The sequence below is a fragment of the Enhydra lutris genome, unplaced genomic scaffold (genome assembly GCF_002288905.1).
Source record: "Enhydra lutris kenyoni isolate GAN:26980312 unplaced genomic scaffold, ASM228890v2 scaffoldscaffold56, whole genome shotgun sequence".
In the NCBI taxonomy this organism is placed as follows: Eukaryota; Metazoa; Chordata; class Mammalia; order Carnivora; family Mustelidae; genus Enhydra; species Enhydra lutris.
Genome location: NW_019154140.1, coordinates 9,986,062 through 10,005,093, shown reverse-complemented (window position 1 = coordinate 10,005,093; position 19,032 = coordinate 9,986,062). Strand labels below are relative to the sequence as shown.

The following is a 19,032-nucleotide window of genomic DNA, read 5'->3' as shown; positions in this document are numbered from 1 at the left end:
GAATAACTTCCTCAGGCTGCTTCAGTAGCCCTGGATTCCTTTCTGGCCCCAACGACTTTTCAAAGCCCAGTGATGGCTTCAGACCATGTAAATTAGAGACAGACTTGTCTTTCGCCCCTTGCAGAGAAGGGGCCACCTACTTTTATTGTTGATATATTCTTCCCAATCAAAGCCTTTGGTGCCATTTTCCAGATAGCTCTCGTTGAAGTTTATGGGCCACACAACACACTTGTTCCGCAGATTGCCCATGAACAGCTGCAGTCCAATCAAAGCAAAAACACTCAGGCAGAACACTGTCAGAATCATCACATCTGACAGCTTCTTCACTGACTGGATTAGGGCACCCACAATGGTCTTCAGGCCTGAGGAGATAGAAGCCCCAGAATCAGAGTCACCTCAGAACCCTCCCCACCTCCCCCAGCCTCCCTCTTAGCTACTGGCTTCTACTCCTCCCCACAGCACCACCCTTGAACCATGGCCACTCTCTCTCTTATGCCATGGGAATAACAATGGGTCAGCAATATTATAATTTTTTTCCAGAAATATTAATTCTTAGTCAATAATTTCTAAGAAGAAAAAGAAATTCCTTCTCCAACATGTGGCTCTTTTCCTCTGGGAAGTACCCTCCTGAGCCTGACTGCTGCTTAGCTCCTCAAAGGAGACAAGCTCTTACTTGCCTCTGAGGGTTCAGACATGCTCTTCCCTTTGCCTGGAATGCTTCCTTCCATTCTCCTGTCCTACCTGTCTATCTCTTCTTCATTCTTCAGGCTCAGCTGAATAATATAGGAATTCCCTCAGAAAGCCTCTTCTGACTTTCTTCTCCCTCCCCCATTATTATTAATAATTTAATAGCAGCTTATACTTCCCTCTACAGCATTTATCATGCTTATAATTAGTAATTTATGTCTGTCTCATTCACAACTGTTATCTAGACTGCCTAACTCATGGCGAGTACTCAGTAAATATTCACTGAATAAACAAACGGGAAGATCAGGGTGAGGAAATTTCTTGGTTGGGCAGAGAACTATTGGAAAGCTTAAAAGCCAAGTTGTGAGAAAATACAGTAAATATTTTCCCAGGAGTTCTGGAAATACCAATGTGTTGAAAAGGTTAATTATTATCAACCCAGTATTTACAGTTTGTCTTTCCATTTACAAATACACCTTCTCTGGACCACATGTATGTCCTGTTCTCTACTACTGGCCTTTTTTCTGTCCTAGATTGAAAGCAAAATAAAAAAACTATCTAACCTACTTGAATTTGAGACTTAAGTATAAGCCACTGGTTAAAATTTGAACCTGTGTGTAGCTTTCTTAATTGCAATGGCGGCATCAGTGATAGGAGACATAGGAAAACACAGTGGTGGGTTCATGATATTTGGGTCAAAATGGATTCTGTGTGAAGCTTTCCTGGGCATGCCCAGACATCAGGCTGTCCACAGGAAAAGGGCAACAAAGCACTGAGCACTACAGGGAGGCCCGTGTACCAGGATAGATGGGAGGCAGACACGGTGCCCTGACACACAGACCTCAAGAGTGATCTCAACCCTCAACCACCTCTGAAGGGAGGAATATTAGACTAAAATTCAAGAGAAATCCTAATCTTGGCTCTGAAGTGTGAAGTCAGCTGTATAATTACTACTCTTAACTATGTTAGACTACTTACTAGTATGACCAAAGCAATATACCTAACCTCTTGGAATCTTAGTTTTTTCATCTTTAAAATGGGAATAATTATAGTTGAATAGCATAACCTGATTCTTTTCTCCTTGTAAGACTGTGCAGGGGCACCTGGGTGGCTCAGTAGGCTCAGGTCATGATCTCAGGGTCCTGGGATTGAGCCCCATGGCAGGTGTCCCTACTCAGTAGGGAGTCTGCTTCTCCCTCTCCCTGTACCCCTCCCCACTAATCATGGTCTTTTTCTCTCTCTCTTAAAATAAAATTGTAAAGAAAAGGGGTGGGGGGAAAGACTGTTCAAAAAGAGCACCAGACAGGAAATCAGAAAGTAGGAATTCTGGTCCTGGCTCAGTCACCAGCTATGATCCATGGCATATCAGAACAAATTCAAGGTGCCACCTCATTTTCTTATACACAGAATGTGGACAAACACAGGAGTATGTGGCAGTGGGCAGTAGAGGAAACGATGAAGAATCTTCTTTAAAAGTCTTTCAAGACAGGGCAGAGATATTTATTTCTTTGGGATTAAGCAGCTGAAATTTCAATCTTATTCCGAAGGCCTGAGAGCTATATCACAGTCACACAGATAAGTAAGAAGATACTGGTGGGGGTGCCTGGGTGGCTCAGTGGGTTAAGCCGCTGCCTTCGGCTCAGGTCATGATATCAGGGTCCTGGGATCGAGTCCTCCATCGGGCTCTCTGCTCAGTAGGGAGCCTGTTTCCCTCTCTCTTCCTGCCTCTCTGCCTACTTGTGATCTCTCTCTCTGTCAAATAAATAAATAAAATCTTAAAAAAAAAAAAAAAAAAGAAGATACTGGTGGTATGAAACAGAAAGCAACTAAAAAGAAGTACATGTTGTTCCAGTATTATGGGCCTTATTTTTATAAGTTGCTGAGGAATAGAAAAGTCCTTCATTGTATTTGGTTTGGTTGAGGTGGGTCTATACTAGGTCAATAATTTAATTCTAGGTTCCTAAAATTACACAGCTCTGTTTTCAAAGCCAAAGCATGATTAAAAAAAAAAAAAAGTTGAATAGGTCACTAAAGAATGGTTGTAGTTTCTTTTCCTGGATTTCTTTAAGGAGAGCTTATATCTCCCCTGAAGGGTTCAGACAATCACTGATCTGAAATGAACACTTGATGATTGTTCAAGGCCATTTCCATTTCCATTTTAAATGAATGGAGAAAGGAGCTGTAATCTGTCGTTTGTATTAGCAACAAGAGTGTAATACTACAAAACAGTCAAACCAATGCATTTGTGATATCAATCAATCAAATTAAAAAAAAACATACAATTTTAGCATGAGTCTAATCTGATTTTCCTGCGCTGGGAACTCTCTAGACAGTTCAAAGACCATGTATGTAACAGGAAATTCCAGTCCATGAGGCTCAAATTATCCCCTCTTTTACAAAGCTGGGACCCTAGCAGCCTTACTCGCAGGAAGTGACCATCTGTTAGTAGGTTCCAGATGTCAGGGTGGACATCTGACCTAAATCCTCATCCTTTTCCTCCAGGAACTTAGAACGGGACAAAAGATAGTCCAGTAGTCTTTACAAGTGGAAGGAACGATAACATGTAAATTTGGGAAATAAGTGGTAGCCCTATTCTATCATTATATTAGGATGTCTGAGAAGTAAAGCCAGTTAGTAAGCTAAGAGATAGAAAAAGGAAATAGATACATGGAGACAGAAAACATGAAGAAAAAATACTTCCTGGTATCTGGAGCTTTCTGGTTCTGCATTCTGGTTTCCCTGGCTTCCAGAAGCCTAAAAGTGTTCCAGCCCTTCATGTATCCTTTCACTTGCAACCAAAGATGATCGACTAATACACCAACCATACATGGCACTCATCATTTTCCTGGGGATAAACCTTAATGCTCTCAATCAGCAGGTTTAAAATCTTTTCTCCATAAACCAGAAGATATTGCTGAAGAAATCTGTAAACATGAGTCAAGAAGGCTAAAAAAACAAAAACAAAAACCCAAACAAAAAAACCCCAAAACACTTGAAGTGTTTTATTCTGAAGTCTGAGGTTTAGATCAACGTGTTGGTGAGAGCTTTTCAACTCTCAAGAAGTTTAAGGTAAAAACTTAAGTTGGAAATGGTATTCAGCTGCTTTTACTTCACAGGGGCTCAGAGAAACATATCTTAACTAAGCAAGAATAACCACTAAATAACACTAAATGGCCATCTAAAAATTTACTCTCCAAGACTTTCATTCAGGTCCCACAGGAAGAAAGGTGGTGTGGCATAATGTTAGCTTGCCGAGGTAGACCCACAATTACACAGCAGTGTTAAATGTAAATGGTCACTGGGTCATCTGGCTTTCACCAAGACTCTTCTTCCTTCCATTAGGGTTGATGATTGTCAAGGACCATATTTGCAGACATCAACACCAGATTATGGAGATGGGGCTATCAATGCATTTCTTTCTCCCCCTCCCCACAGTTTTATTGAGAAATAATTGACATACGTCACTGTAGACGTTTAAGGCATACATCATAATTGTTTGACTTACATATACTGTGAAATGATTATCACCATAGGGTTAGCTAACATCCACCTTCTCAAATAGATACAATAAGAAGAGAACAAAAAGAAAAAAAAATATTTCCTTATGATAAGAACTCTTAGGAAAACAACTTTCCTATGTATCATGCAGTGATGTTAGCTATCGTTATCATGTTGTCCACTATATCCCCAGCACTTTCTTATACCTGGAAGTCTGGTAACTTTAGACCAACTTCCTCCAACTCCTCCCCCCAAACTCTGCCTCGGGGATCCACAAGTCTGATCTCTTTTTCTATGAGTTTGTTTGTTTTTAGATTCCATATTTCAGTGAGATCATACAGTATTTATTTGTCTTTCTCTGTCCAACTCATTTTACTGAGCATAATGTCTTCAAGGTCCATCCATGTTGTCAAAAATGGTAGGATTTCCTCATATTTTTCGTACCTGAACAATATTCCATTGTGTATCTCTCTCACAATTTTGTCTGTTCATCCATCAATGGACACCTAGATTGCTTCCATGTCTTGGCTATTGTAAATAATGCTGTTATGAACATGGGGTGCAGATATCTTTTCTGAGTTAGTGTTTTCGTTTCCTTTGGATATATTCCCAGAAGTAGAATTGCTGGATCATATGGTAGTTCTATTTTTAATTTCTGAGGATCCTTCATACTGCTTCCCATAGTGGCTGCACCAATTTACTAAGCCCAACAGCGTGCAAAGGTTCCATTTTCTCCGCATCCATGCCAGCGTTTGCTGTCGCATCTCTTTGATGATGGCCATTCTAACTTGTGTGAGCTGATATCTCATTATGGTTTTAATTTGCATTTCTCTAATGACTAGTGATGCTGAGCATCTTTTCATATACCTGATGGTCTTTCATATAATGCCTTTCTTGAGCTCAGCCTCTACAGTCTTGCCAGCAATGACTGACACGCACTAGTAAATGCAGCCAGGCAAAAGTGCTCCCTGTTAGCACCAACACAGGTCAATAAAGTGAGAAGCTGCTGGTGGAATTCCTGACCTGATGCATACAAGAATGGAAAATGCCACTGTTCTGGCTGTGAGGAGAAGTTGCCTTGCTTCTTCTACTGGCTCACACCACCACACACCAGAATAAGCAAGATACTGACTGGAAGCTGATTATCCCAAACAGAGCAGAATGCTCCTTCAAACAACTCCTACACAACAGAGTGCGCAACAGAAGCCACATGGGGGCAAATTGGACAGCGAGAACTCTTGGAAAGGCTAACATTAAATAGTATTGGGATGAGTCTGAGCAGAAGCAGTTAATACATTTACTACAGATCAAGAAAAGACAGCTGGACCCAACGTACAGAAATGTCAGCTACCAGAGAGGAAGTCAGGACACTTGAGGAATTTTGAGAAGCAGTGAAGCTGCTACATCCAAATGCATCTGAACCCCCGTCCCCTTTCACGACATCCAACCCCTTGGACAAATGAACAAAGCCTGCTTATGTGCCAAGTCCGGAGAAATCAGCCATGCATCCCGGGATCACAATCTTCCACAGCGGTGATGCCAGATCATAAATAAAGTAAATTTATATTTCCTAGCTTGTGGCTCAGGTTGAGAAATCTGTCTGGTTTGAAGCCACATGAGCTAATTCTACAAAATTAACATTGGAACGGGTCTCAAGAGCAGTAACAAGCAGTTCTCACCCCAGGGGGAAAAAGTTCCCCAATTTCCAAAGTCTGGCTTCGTCCAGATAAGCCCTAGGGTAAAGTTGTGCCAGGTCAATTTTCCTGCTGCAGGTTCAAGCCTCACAATGATATTCTTGAGGGTTCTTTAGATCAAGAATAATTTGGGAGAGATCTGAAGGCAGTAGATTTATTTATCCAAGACCAAATTTGCATCACAAAGTCTGAACAAAACTTAAACTAGCTCCCAAAGGTGGGTCAGTGGGAGCCTGTGAGACTCCAGTGTTTTCCCATTTAGGACCATTGTGTTCAACTTCAGTTATCTTCTCTGAGAAGCAATGGGAAAAGGAGAAATACAAGAGGCACTGGATTAATAACTAGAATATTATAAAGGAAACAAGGAGTCTAAATATAGTATGAAAACACTTTTTTATCTCCCTTCACTGTGCAGCAGAAATTGCCATCTTCATAATGCATGTGTCTAAAGAAAATGCTTCCTTTGTGAATACCAGGGTGGGAAGAAGAAGGGCCCAACCTCTTTCCTGCTTCTTACCTGATACCACAGGTAAGGAGAGAAAGTAACAGAAATGAAAGCACAGAAATAAAAAAAAAAAAAATCAAAGAGAAAAATAATAAAAAATTATAACTCTAAAGAAAGCAAAATGATATTAAACTAGTGTTGGCAAATAGAAATGCAGTGTTTTTGGGGAGTCACTGAAATGATGATAGAAATGAGAAGCAACTGGCAAGTAAGGCTGTTCCAACTGGTTTTATTTACACCACTAAATGCTACTCAATAGGAAAAACTCAAGATTCTTGCTTTGAGATTTCCACAATTTCTTTGGGTATGTCAGTCCTGTGGCACATGATTAAAACATGTAGAAGATCAAACTTCTGACAAAGTCACTCAGAAGCTCATTTTTATGCCCAGGCCCCGAATGAATATAAAGCAAAAACAAAGTTTTTGTTTATTTGCTTGTTTGAAGATTTTATTTATTTGAGAGAGAGAGAGAGAAAGAGAGAGAGACGGCGGTGGGGGGAGATGAACAAAGGGAAAGGGACAAGCAGACTCCATGCTGAACACAGAGCCTGATGCAGGGCTCGATTCCCACTGCCCAGAGACCATGACCTGAGCTGAAACCAGGAGTTGGACCATGAACCAACTGAGCCACCTAGGCGCTCTGAAAATAAAGTTTTAAGATATGAATTTCTACACAGAATACTTCAATGTCGAGTTGAATCCAGCAAATTCTGGACCAAAGAAAATGTAGAAAGGGTCTTTTCCTGTAACTACAGTTTGCATGCACAGTTTTTCAAGCCAAGGCCTTGGAAGCAAAAAGGACACCATGTGTGATACGTATCTAAGTCTCCACTCAGCAAATAAAAAGGGTCATAATGTGGGTTTGGTCTTTTCTCAGGCACTAGAAAGCTCTAAATCAAACCAGCCCTTATCCAAAAGGCTGGAGCTAACCAGTGCACTGCATTACCCACCTTCTGGGAGTCCTGACCTTGCTGACACATTCAGACTACCTACCAAAAGTTCTAAGAGGGACGGCAGGTGAGTGGGTGAGCTATCCAGGAAGGCAGAACTCTCATGAAGGGAGCTGAAGGCTTTGTGGGATCTTGCAGACCTCATGTCAGTTATGTGGTTGCCCTTGCTTCTGTTCCTGGCAGCTTTCGCAAAAGCCTACAATCAAACTGGGGACAGGAAAAGGTAAAGAGAGCCCCAGTCCCACTGAACTGACCCATGAAAAAACTTGGCATGCACAACAATGGCTTTCACTAAGAGGGGACTAAGGCCTGGCTCTACAGTAGAGTCAGAATGACTGAGATTTCCAGTCAAGGGATGGCACCAGGTCTAGTGACTCATGCTCCCATCTTGAAAGGAGAGCTGATTAACAGGCAGGTAGGAACAGGGCCACAGTCTTCTATAAATAGAATGGGGAGAGAAAGGACTTGGCATGAAAAGTCACACTTTAATTCAAATACCAATTATACCACTCATAGATCTATTACTGACTTTATTAGCCGTTAGAGTTATTTTGCATCCCAGTTAACTTCACAAAGCCAGCTCGAGTAGGGGTGCTTCTAGAAACAGGAATCTGGAATCTATTTCAAATTGTGAAGTGGAGGTCTAAGGCTTGATACAAACCTTTTCTTTGGGTTTAGCTTTCTTCTTTATAATAATAATTGCTACACAAAAATCACTGATAGAGCACTACTCTGTGTTTACAAATAGATTTTGCAAATAGACAGATAGGTTAATAATAAGGATAAGTAGTCTGATCCCGGTCAAGAGTTACCTTGCAGAAGTGCTGTGGTCAGAAGCTAACCGTACAGCAGAGACAGAAGCTAAAAGCTAGACCAGAGATAGCATCTGCTGCCCTAGTTAGTGAACAGAACGCAGCTTTCCAATTTAATTCTGGAAGAGAAGTTTTCAGATCACAAGAACATAAAGAGACAGATGCCTTGCAGAGTACATTGGGGGAAGTGAGCAGAAAACATGGGATCATATTTAAAAGAGGCCAGAGAAGAAAGAGAGCAGAGGGAAAATGAAAGTACAGATTTGGTGCTCCAGATGCCTGAAGAAATAAGACAAGGCCTGCCTAAGGGTTAAACCTCCATCAATGAGCTGCGTGACGTTGCCTGGAGAATGAGCTTCACTTTTTTGTCAAATAGACTTAAAATGGCTAGGAACTGAACCTTGGTAAGTCAGGGTTGTAGTTTTTTTTGCCAAAAATGTACTCCAACTGATGCCCAGCCTCTAGCTGACAGGGAGAAAGCTCCCCCTGCTAACTAGAAAAGAACTCATTTTTAGTAGGGCCTGAATTTACTGGCCCACTTCATGCCTAGATTTGTAAATGGAGAAACTGAAGTTTACCTTCCTTGAGGTTCTCAGAAAGCCACATTCCAAGTCAGCTCTCTCCAGGACTCTATCTTTAGGCTTCCCTCTCTCTGTGTCTGATATTTAGATAAAGTTGAAAAGGGGAAAAGAGGAATATTTCAGAGTCGGCTGCCAGAAAAGCCATGTGACACCAGGAACAGGATGCCTCTGCTCTTCATGTCCCTGTTTCTACAAGAGCACAGTGGGAAGCTTGGTCCCTTGGGCGTCTTCCCTGAAAGCCCCTGAATGGAACCAGAGACCAGCCAGCAACTGCACACTCTTGATGTCTGCCATGTTCCTGCCCGTGTATCTCAGGCTAGCAAGACTAGCTCAAATATCTTCCCTTCCAGATTTCAAGACCAGCCTTTGGAAAAAATAGTTAAGCACTACCTGGTAGTAAGGATTTAAATTAAATTAAGGATCTTAATGTGGGGTCCATGGGTGGGTTTCAGCAGGGTCTGGGAACTTTCCCCTGCTTCTCAAAAGGACCTAAAACTTTCAAAAGGTTAAGAAGCATTTGGCTAGTTCAACCAGCACCAAAAAGAAAGAGGCAAAAATTATGAAACCACTGTCAGTTAACTACTTCACAGCCACCCACTGACTGATTCCTTTTCCTTCTGTCTTTGTTGTTTGCCCATACATTCAGACGTATGTATGTTATCTTACCTTTCACTGTTTTTAACAGCGTCTGCACAAGCTTTCATTGGGATTTGTGTGTGAGAACGGCCTCTGAATACATACATAATAGATGTCTACTGGTTCTTACTCCAGTGAAACAGACAGCAATAGGATGTGATAGTGATTACTAAAGTTGTTCACTAACTCCAAGGCTCTTCAATTTGGCTCTAAAACTGGACTAGTTAACAGGGTGGGTGTCTTCTGTGGTTAAATAAGTCCATTAACACAGTTACAATAAAAGTATAGTTCATTGAATAACATCCCATCAGCAAACCATGCGACAGGAAGCCTAGAAACCACAAGCAATGGGATGACGGTGAATGTTAAATATACTGTAATTCCATGAGGCCAGGAAGCAAATGATCAATGTGTAAAGAGACAGCTAGCTCTGTGACAATTTTTTCAGATACTGGAGGATCCAAGTGATTTTTCAGCACGTGCTTTCTCAAAGCATGGATGGAATGGGGGCTGCATGCCTGGCCAGCGCTGCCATCGCAAGGGCCTGAGGACCAAAGGGCCATTCCAGAGAATGTCTCCCAGGAAGAACATGCGGAATGCAAGGCCATATCAAGTGTGCTGACACCGGTTTAGAATGTGGTGGACACAATGAATGGAGGGCAAAGAGGCGATGAGGCAGTCCATTGTGTGTGTAAATTTTCTCACCTGGAATTACAGAGATAGTTTTCAAAGCTCGGAGAACCCTGAATGTTCTCAGCGCTGAGACATTGCCCAGGTCCACAAACTCTGTCACATATCTGTAGTAAGGGAGGTCACACACAGACACAAATGACAAACACAGACACGAACACAAACACCGAGGAAAAAAAAAACAAAACCACAACAAAACAAAAAGTACAATACGTCACGTCAGGGCCCTAACCCAACACCTAACACCAACCCCGGGCCATCTTACCTGGGATTACCGAAATAGTTTTCAAAGCCCTCAGTACCCTGAAAGTGCGTAGAGCTGAAACATTGCCTAGGTTTACAAACTCTGTTATATACCTGCAGAATCAAACCAAAGTTAACTTGTAATGGTACCACTGGGCGAGGGTTTGACAATTGGGGGGGAAGAAAGGGTCTTATACACAAGCTATGATTTCATTCTTTTTGTTGTTGAAAAAGAAAATTTCTAAATATAAACACTTAAAGAACACATTTCTTTTTTCAGTTGGGCAAGGAGAATTCAAAAGAATATTTGAAAGAACTGATACAACCAGGAGGTTCTGAGGGCTTACTCTCTTAATCAGCATCGTGTTGTGTGGATCCCAATCAGAATGACTATTCTCGGTCCATTCATTATTTTTAGCAAAAAGGCAGGCCAGGATGTATCAAAGGCTTATGTCCCCAAGCTTTGTGAATAATTTCTTAGGAAAAAGGAGGCAAATTTCTGTAGCTGAAGCCCCATAAAAACAAATTTACATCAAATAGCTCCCTAGTTGACTATGGCAAAAGTGCCTTAATGTCTACATATATGACTTATCGAAGAGTTGCACACATATCTTTGCAGTCACGCCCTCAGATGAAGTGCCTGTGACATACAAAAGCAGGGCTCAGGATCATGGGATCAAAGCAAATAGTGTGTTAAGTGCCCATTTTATCACCAGCTCTGTGCCCAGCAAGGACACTTAAATTTTAAATGAACACCACTGTGTATTCATAATGTTGGAAAGCTGGAAATTGCCTTAATATAACAGAAAGTCAAAGTTTCAGTTTCAAATATTCAGTGCATAGCATTCACTCATTCACATTTTACAGCTGAAACCCATCTTTCCGACGCTCAGACCCGTATATATACAGACGCACTCACTCTCTTACACATCTGCGCGCACACAAACAATCTATGCAATGCCCTTACTCCCCACCATACCACAGAGTGCTTCCGCACCTAAAATACAAATAGTTAAATCTGCTCTAACTCTTCAACCATCATTTACATTTCCCAAAGAGATACAGGTATGCAAACATGCAGCTAGCACACTAATGTGGGGGTCATACTGCCCTCTCACAATAGTTTGAACTTCTGGTCAGTACGTACTTCCTTAGGAAGTGACCAGTTTGGACACCTTGGCTCATGTTTTAACTTTAAAATGTGCTCTCAAGTCTGCAACATCTGGACCAGCCTCATGAAATTACACGCGATATAACATATCCAAGAAACTGATTTTCAGGTTAAGGTTAACACCTAAAAAATTTCAAATCTTCACCAAGGCCCCACGGTGATAAGCAGGCAAACCTTGATCAGTGTTAAAAGGGGGAAGAAAATATGAGAGCGTGTCAATGGAAAATCACTTGCTACTTTCCTTCCTCGCTGTAAAACCTTGGCTTTCCTTCTCCCATGGAAGCATGCTGTCATTGTCCTCACAAGCAAGAATCACAGGCATAAAGCCTGTTTGGCCTTAAATGGTTACCCATTAGTTCCTCTTATAACTGTCTATAAACACACTTACAGACACAACCAGGAATACAACCACACATACACAATCACACCCAGAACAGCAGTAAAGTAAGCAGACAACTTACGCCATCATGATGACACTGAAATCCAACCAGTTCCACGGATCCCGTAAAAAGGTAAAGCCATCTATGCAGAAACCTCTCGCAATGATTTTCACTAGTGATTCAAATGTATAAATCCCTGTGAATGTGTACCTGTCAAAGAAATGGAGAGTTTGAGGTAATTTCCAAACAGACAGAAACTTTAAATGAATCCTTGAAGGTAACAGTGCCTGAAATGTGGCTTCAACTAGTAGAGACAAAACGGAACGGCACAGCCAATGCAGCAGAAAGGAAGGCAGGAGAGAAAGGGATGCTTTGAAAGAAACTTACCGAAACAGAAAACCAAGAACTCTGGAATGCTGTACTGGGTGCCATCTAGCAGGTGATCATTTTGAACCAGGTGAGGAGGCCCCAGAGCTATTTTTAACTTTAGACAAGTTAAAAAAAAAAATAGGAAACCTCATGTTGGAGAAGAAAGCAGTGTCATGAGAGACTAACTGAGGGCACAAGATGGCGCTGGGGCAGCAAGTCAAAGGCATTGGCCAGCACAGGTAAGGGTGGAGGTGAAGGGCAGTAACTTCCAGAACGCACTTTCTCTTTCTAGAGTTGACTTCTAAGGATATTTCCTAAATTCCACATGGATCCTCACCCTTCTCTGTGAAGTAAAGAGTGGGAAAAAACCAATTTTTTTCCTTGATGGATAAACTGTGCAAAGCAAGATTTGGTGTGTAAAAATCTTTAAAACAAGCAAGCAGACAAATAAATAAATGAGCTACTTACTCCACATTCTTCGACCATTCAGGAGGGTTACTAAAAGTCATGAATACACAGTTGGTCAAAATAGTGCACATAATGATCATGCTAAATACTGTAGAAAAGAGTCAAGGGAGAATATACAAAATCTGGCCTATTTTCTTCCTCAGAAAGCAAACACATTTCACATTGGGTATCACGAGAATTAAGTCAGTAACCTGAAAGGAGACAAAGCACAGAGGACAAGGAAATGGCGAGGTGATAATGAAAGCCACCATGAACACAGAATGCCGCCATATGTATCCACACCTGACCAGAGAACTGTGGGTGGACACAGCAGGAGAGCCACTCTCTTTCTTTCAAAAGGGCTGTCACTGCTCTACTCCTTTTGGATAAATCATCTTCCCCCCTACCCCTTCCCTCTTCAGCCTCAGCTATGGAATAAGTCTCTAAATCCCGGTGTACAGAGTAACCAGAAATCTACTGGCCTACCATATGCCCAAATCATCAGGTGAAAAAACACATTAAATCGAATCTATATTATTCAGTACTCATTTACTGTTAAGTTAATTATCTTGTCTTGCATAACTAGTTATTTGGAAAGCTACATGCAATTAATGGTTCACTTTTTTTTTTTTTTAATTGAAGTATAGTTGGCACACACTGTTATGGTGGTTTCAGGGGTAGAACACAACGGTTCACTCCTAGGTCCCCAAAGGGCTGAATTGTCCTTAGAGGGCAAGGCAACAGCCGCTATGTGTGGCATCTGAACAGTTTGGGAAACCAGTCACGACCTGTTGGTTGAGGATTTCAAGGACATATGCACCACCATACTAAGAATTAGGTAAAGGGGAAGATGCGTCTGGTCATGCTCAAAGTGCTCAGGAATGTTTATGGAGAGCAAACCATTTTGCTGCTTTTTCTATTCCATCCAAGATTTTTCTCAACCCTTTCTGTTTTTGTCTACTGAGAAAAAAATAAACTCCTTTAGGTCAGCATGTGAGTTACTCAAACTCAAAAAAACTGTCACTTGAACAAGCACAGAAACCATATTCCATTTGTTGCTAACTCTCTCTCTTGCTAACAGCTTTCACCATCCTCACTCTACTAATGGAGTTTTTTAAAGAAAAAATACTTCTTACAGCTGGATTTTTTCTTCATTACAGCTCAACTTTTCTTCCGGGAATAACACATTCCAGTTAGAAGAGAAAAAGATGCTGCCTTCTGATCCAACAAAAGGGGAGGAAGTCCACTGTGAATTATTTATTCCTTGTAAACCTTTAAGTTTCAGAACTATGTTCCTTGTAAACCACAGATTTCAGAATTGGGCTGCTAAATTCTTAGAGTCAATAAAATGTGCCAACAGCTTAACCAACCAATTTACTAAGTTCCAATCGCCACTTTCCTCATCCTACTTGGAGAATACAATATCCTTCAGAGCACGGGACTAAGTCCTGACAAACTAAACTCCAACCATTAAATATAAAGTCACTATGCAAAGTTGCTAAACTCATCACATAATTTTTCATCTGTCATACACTCTCCTATATTAAAAAAATATGAAAGTCAGGCCACATGAGTAAATGGGCATTTTCTGCTGAAGGGGCGGGGAATGCGAGTAGAGACTCATATTAGGCTTGCAATCTGGATCTAAACCTCTATACAAAGGGGCCATTTATTTATTTATTTATTTATTTATTTATTTTTTCGAAGGGGCCATTTAATGTGAGAAACTGTCTCTGGCACTTTCCATACACACTGCTCAAGAAATCAAAAATATTCAAGGCAGATTTCTAAAGCATTCATTGAACTCTTTACACTCAAGAAGTGGCCTTCCAAAAAATTCTAGCATTGAACTTGTGTTAAAGACCTGAATCGTTTGCCTCAGGATGAAATTACTGAACTCTGAGCACTTCAAAGAGTAAGGTTTCAGTTACAGGTTAGTGTCTTGATTTGTCTTTCCTCGTGATACCAACAAAATTCCGGATTCCCGCGATTTCATTCTGGGAAAAGAGAGTTGGCTGAAGCTTAGTCCAGGATCTGGCAGAAGGTCACGCAAACTGCTAGCTCCGACACTACTGTCAGTGACACTACTGATAAGATACTTAATATACAATGCAATTGTCAAAGTTCAGAAACATATTCTATATACCAGCGACCATGCAAATGCTGCACTCAGCCCACATTTGTAGAAAAGGATATGAATGTATCAAAATTTTAATAGCTATTCTTCTTATCAGGTTAAAAGGACTTAAAATGTACAAGGCAGGCGTGGCACTAAATCTGAAGAGAGTTTTCCCTCTGTTTAATACTACAAAGGTCTGTGGAGAAAGAAAAAGAGAAATTATTAAAGCATGGGAATTAGTCACCACACACAACAACACTTTTCTAGGCAAGAAATAAATAAACTTAAATGTATTTATAATTTTGACTTCCCAAGCTGGTTTCTAAGGCAAGAAACCTTAAGACACTGTGTCTTTCCCTCCCATCCCTCCCCTGACCTGCTCCAGATTACAGACATAACACACAATGGGCACTATCTTAGCAATTTTATGTACTTCTATAAATTTCTTTCTTTCTTTCAGAAACATATTTGAATTATACCTAGGCTGTACTCTGCCAGTTCTGGACAAGATATTGAAGTTCATTAACTTGGGATTCATTCACCCAACAACTGTTTTCTACATCCCTACTGTGTTCCAGGCAATGTTCTAAGTGCTTGAGAAACAGCAGTGAACAAGGCTACCATGGTGCAGGAAGCTTATATTCTTTTTTTTTTTTTTTTAATTTTTTTTTTTAAAGATTTTATTTATTTATTTGACAGACAGCGATCACAAGTAGGCTGAGAGGCAGGCAGAGAGAGAGAGGAGGAAGCAGGCTCCCCGCTGAGCAGAGAGCCCGATGCGGGGCTCGATCCCAGGACCCTGGGATTATGACCTGAGCTGAAGGCAGAGGCTTTAACCCACCGAGCCACCCAGGCACCCCGGAAGCTTATATTCTAATGGGGAAGAAAGACAACATATTAAAAAAAAAATAACGAATAAGTAAATGATATACAATGTGGTAAGAGCTATGGAAAAAGGAGGAAGATGAGGGAAGGGGAGACAGAAAGTGCTGGGGTCAGGGGACATGTGAATGGAGAGGTGACCCATACTGAAGGAGGTGGTCCATGGAGCAAAGACTCGAAGTAAGTGAGAAGAGCTCTCCATTCCACTGGTGCTTATCTACGGAGTCTATTCTCTCTGGCTCTCAAAAGCCTCCACGACCAAACAGCCTCGACGAAATCATTCAACTCTATTTCCCAACGTGAATCTTCCTGTCTTGCCATGTTATAGTAAGTCATAACTGGCCTTTGCTCACATTGCTCATCCTACCCACAATGCCTTTTCCTGTCTCATGAATTCAATTCAAAGTACTTCTGAGCATCGATTCCGTGCTAAACTCTGGGTTACAAAATTGGATAAAACTGTACTTTTAGGGAAGGCATATATGTGAACTAGTGATTATGATGCAGGGTAAATACAAAGTTCAGTAAGAAAAATATGCATACTGTATGAGAGGCAGCAGGAGGGGGAGTTTCTTCTCCCCTTGGGTAAAGAATGGAAGGGAGGAGAGTGAGTTGGAAGGTATTCATGAAGGAAGGGAACTGATATTTGGAAGGCATTTCAAAGATACAAGGGGAAGGGCTGGCAGGGAAAGGGAATAGAATAGAATGTAGAGAAGCACAGTAGCACATAACCATGGGCCATTCTCAGGGAACTGATAGGTAATTTGGTGTTGATGGAGGAGAAACAGAGAAGGGGTGCAGCAGACTACGAAGCTGGAGAGGCAGGGGCCTACGAGACTGAGCTCCTAAGGAGACAAGGCCAGTGGCAAGTACATAGCACTGGCAACTCATTGTGTGGATGAAAGAGCAAATTGTCAAACGTTAGCCATTCTAAGTAGGCTTTAAAAAATAGGGCACCTGAGTGGCTCAGTGGGTTAAGCCTCTGCCTTTGGTTCAGGTCATGATCTCAGGGTCCTGGGATGGAGCCCCGTATTGGGCTCTCTGCTCAGCGGGGAGCCTGCTTCACCCCACCCCTCTGCCTGCCTCTGCCTACTTGTGACCCCTCTCTCTGTCAAATAAATAAATAAATAAAATCTTTAAAGAAAAAAATATATATACCAAGCAATACACGCTTGTAATTATATATAAGGCACAGAAGACTTATCTCATTACCCAAAGATAACCTTTGCTGTTATATCTTTTTTTGTACATCTTTTCTGAACTTTTCTGTGTAAATACAAGCATACAGATACAGCCTTAAAAAGACTTACTTTCTCTCTCAGATGGGATTGTACTATAAATACTCTTCTGCACCTTGCATTAAAAAATGAACCCCCACAAAGAAAAGCCCAGGACCAGATGGCTTCACTGATGAATTCTACCAAATGTTTAAATAATTAATACCAATCCTTTGCAAATTCTTCCAAGAAACAGAAGAGGACACACTGCCCAACTCATTCTGTAAGGTTGGTATTGACTTGATACAAAATCAGACAAAGACATCACAAAAAAAATCAAAACTGTAATATCCCTTATGAATACAGATACAAAAGTCTCAACAAAATACCAGCAAACTGAATCCAGCAGCATATAAAAAGGATTATACACCATGATCAAGAAATACAAAGATGGTTTAATATGTAAAAATCAATCAATGTAATGCAACATACTAATAAAATTAAGACAATAACCACTAGACCACCTCAACAGATGCAGAAAAAGCATTCAACAAAGTCCAATACTCCTTTATAATAAAAACACCCAACAAACTAGAAATAGAAGGGAACTTTCTTAACCTGATGAAGAGCATATAGCTAATATCACATTTAATGATAAAACTGAAAGTTTTCTCTCTAAAATTAGGAATAAGATAAGGATGTCCCTCTCACTACTTCTATTCAACACTGTACTGGATGTTCCAGGCATGGCAATTAAGCAAATAAAACTATTTCTGTGTGCAGATGGAATGATCCTATATAGGGAAAACTCTACGGGATACACATTCACAAAACTATTAGAGCTCATAAACAAGTTCAGCACAGTTTCAAGATACAAGATCAATATATAAAAATCAGTAGTATTTTTATACACTAGCAATAAGCAATCCCAAAGTTAGGAAATTAAGAAAACAACTCCATTTATAAGAGCATCCAAAAGAACAAAATACCTAGGAATAAATGTAAGAAATGGAGTATAAAACTTGTACACTGAAAACTACAAAACATCATCAACAGAAATCAAAGAAGACCTAAACCAGTGGAAACCATCTCATGCTCAGGTATTAGAAGATATAATGTTGTTAAGATGGCAATACTCCCCAAACAAATCCACAAATTCAAGGCAATGTCAATCAAAATCTCAACTGCTTTTTGGGGCAGAAATTAACAAGTTCATGCTCAATTCATACAGAAATGCAAGGGAACCAAAAGAGCAAAACAATTTTGAAAATTAAGAATAAATTTGAGGACTCACACTTCCCTGTTTCAAAGCTTATTACAAAGCTATAGTAATCAAGATTGCGGTACTAGCATACAGATAGCCATATCTATCAATAGAACAGAATTGAGAATTCAGAAATAAACCCATACAAGTACACAAATTGATTTTTGACAGAAGTGCCAAGACAATTCAAAGGAGTAAAGAGTAGCCTAGCCTTCAATAATCAGTGCTGGGAAAATTGGACAACCACATCCAAAAGAATGAATATGGACCTCTACCTCACACCTTATAAAAAAATTAACTCAAAATGGATCAAAGATCTAAATGTAAGAGCTAAAATGATAAAACACTTTGAAAAAAACATAAGTGTAAATCTTCACATCTTTGGATTTGGCAGTGGTGTCATACTTGTGACACCTAAAGCACAAACAACCAAATTAAAAAGAGATAAATTAGACTTCATCAAAATTCAAAATTTTGTGCAACAAATGACACTATCAGGAAAGTTAAGAGAACCCCACAGAATGGGAAAAAATATTTGCAAATTGTGAATCTAAGAATGGTCTAGCAGCCAGACTAGAAAAGAATTCTCAGAACTCAACAGTAAAAAGACAAATAATTCAATTTTAAAGTAGACATTTCTACAAAGCAGACAGACAAATTAGTGGCACATGAAAAGATGTTCAACATCATTTGTCATTAAGGAAATGCAAATAAAACCACAATGAGACAGTACTTCACACCTACCAGGATGATCGTAATGGAAAAAAAAAGAACATGGAAAAGAACAAGTGCTGGCAATGATGTAGAGAAGCTGGAACACTCACATATTACTGGCAGACGTAAAACGGTGCAGCCAGTTTGGAAAACAGTTTGGCAGTTCTTCAAAA

The 19,032-nt window shown here is 40.4% G+C and overlaps 1 protein-coding gene across 6 annotated transcripts in view; it reads right to left on the bottom strand.

Annotated features, from left to right (window-relative positions):
- The window catches only part of LOC111157848 (sodium voltage-gated channel alpha subunit 8), a 118,400-nt gene that overhangs the window by 76,606 nt on the left and 22,762 nt on the right, over window positions 1–19,032 (bottom strand). For 3 of the 6 annotated variants that reach the window (XM_022519538.1, XM_022519537.1, XM_022519541.1), the window contains exons 2-6: window positions 14,860–14,978; window positions 12,685–12,774; window positions 11,929–12,057; window positions 10,319–10,410; window positions 141–362 (exon numbers count right to left, since the gene is read on the bottom strand). In XM_022519538.1, coding sequence (XP_022375246.1) covers window positions 141–362; window positions 10,319–10,410; window positions 11,929–12,057; window positions 12,685–12,774; window positions 14,860–14,978 — 652 coding nt within the window. Of the gene's footprint in view, window positions 1–140; window positions 363–10,068; window positions 10,161–10,318; window positions 10,411–11,928; window positions 12,058–12,684; window positions 12,775–14,859; window positions 14,979–19,032 lie in introns of all 6 variants that reach the window. The other 3 variants (XM_022519536.1, XM_022519540.1, XM_022519539.1) reach the window with 1 other exon arrangement.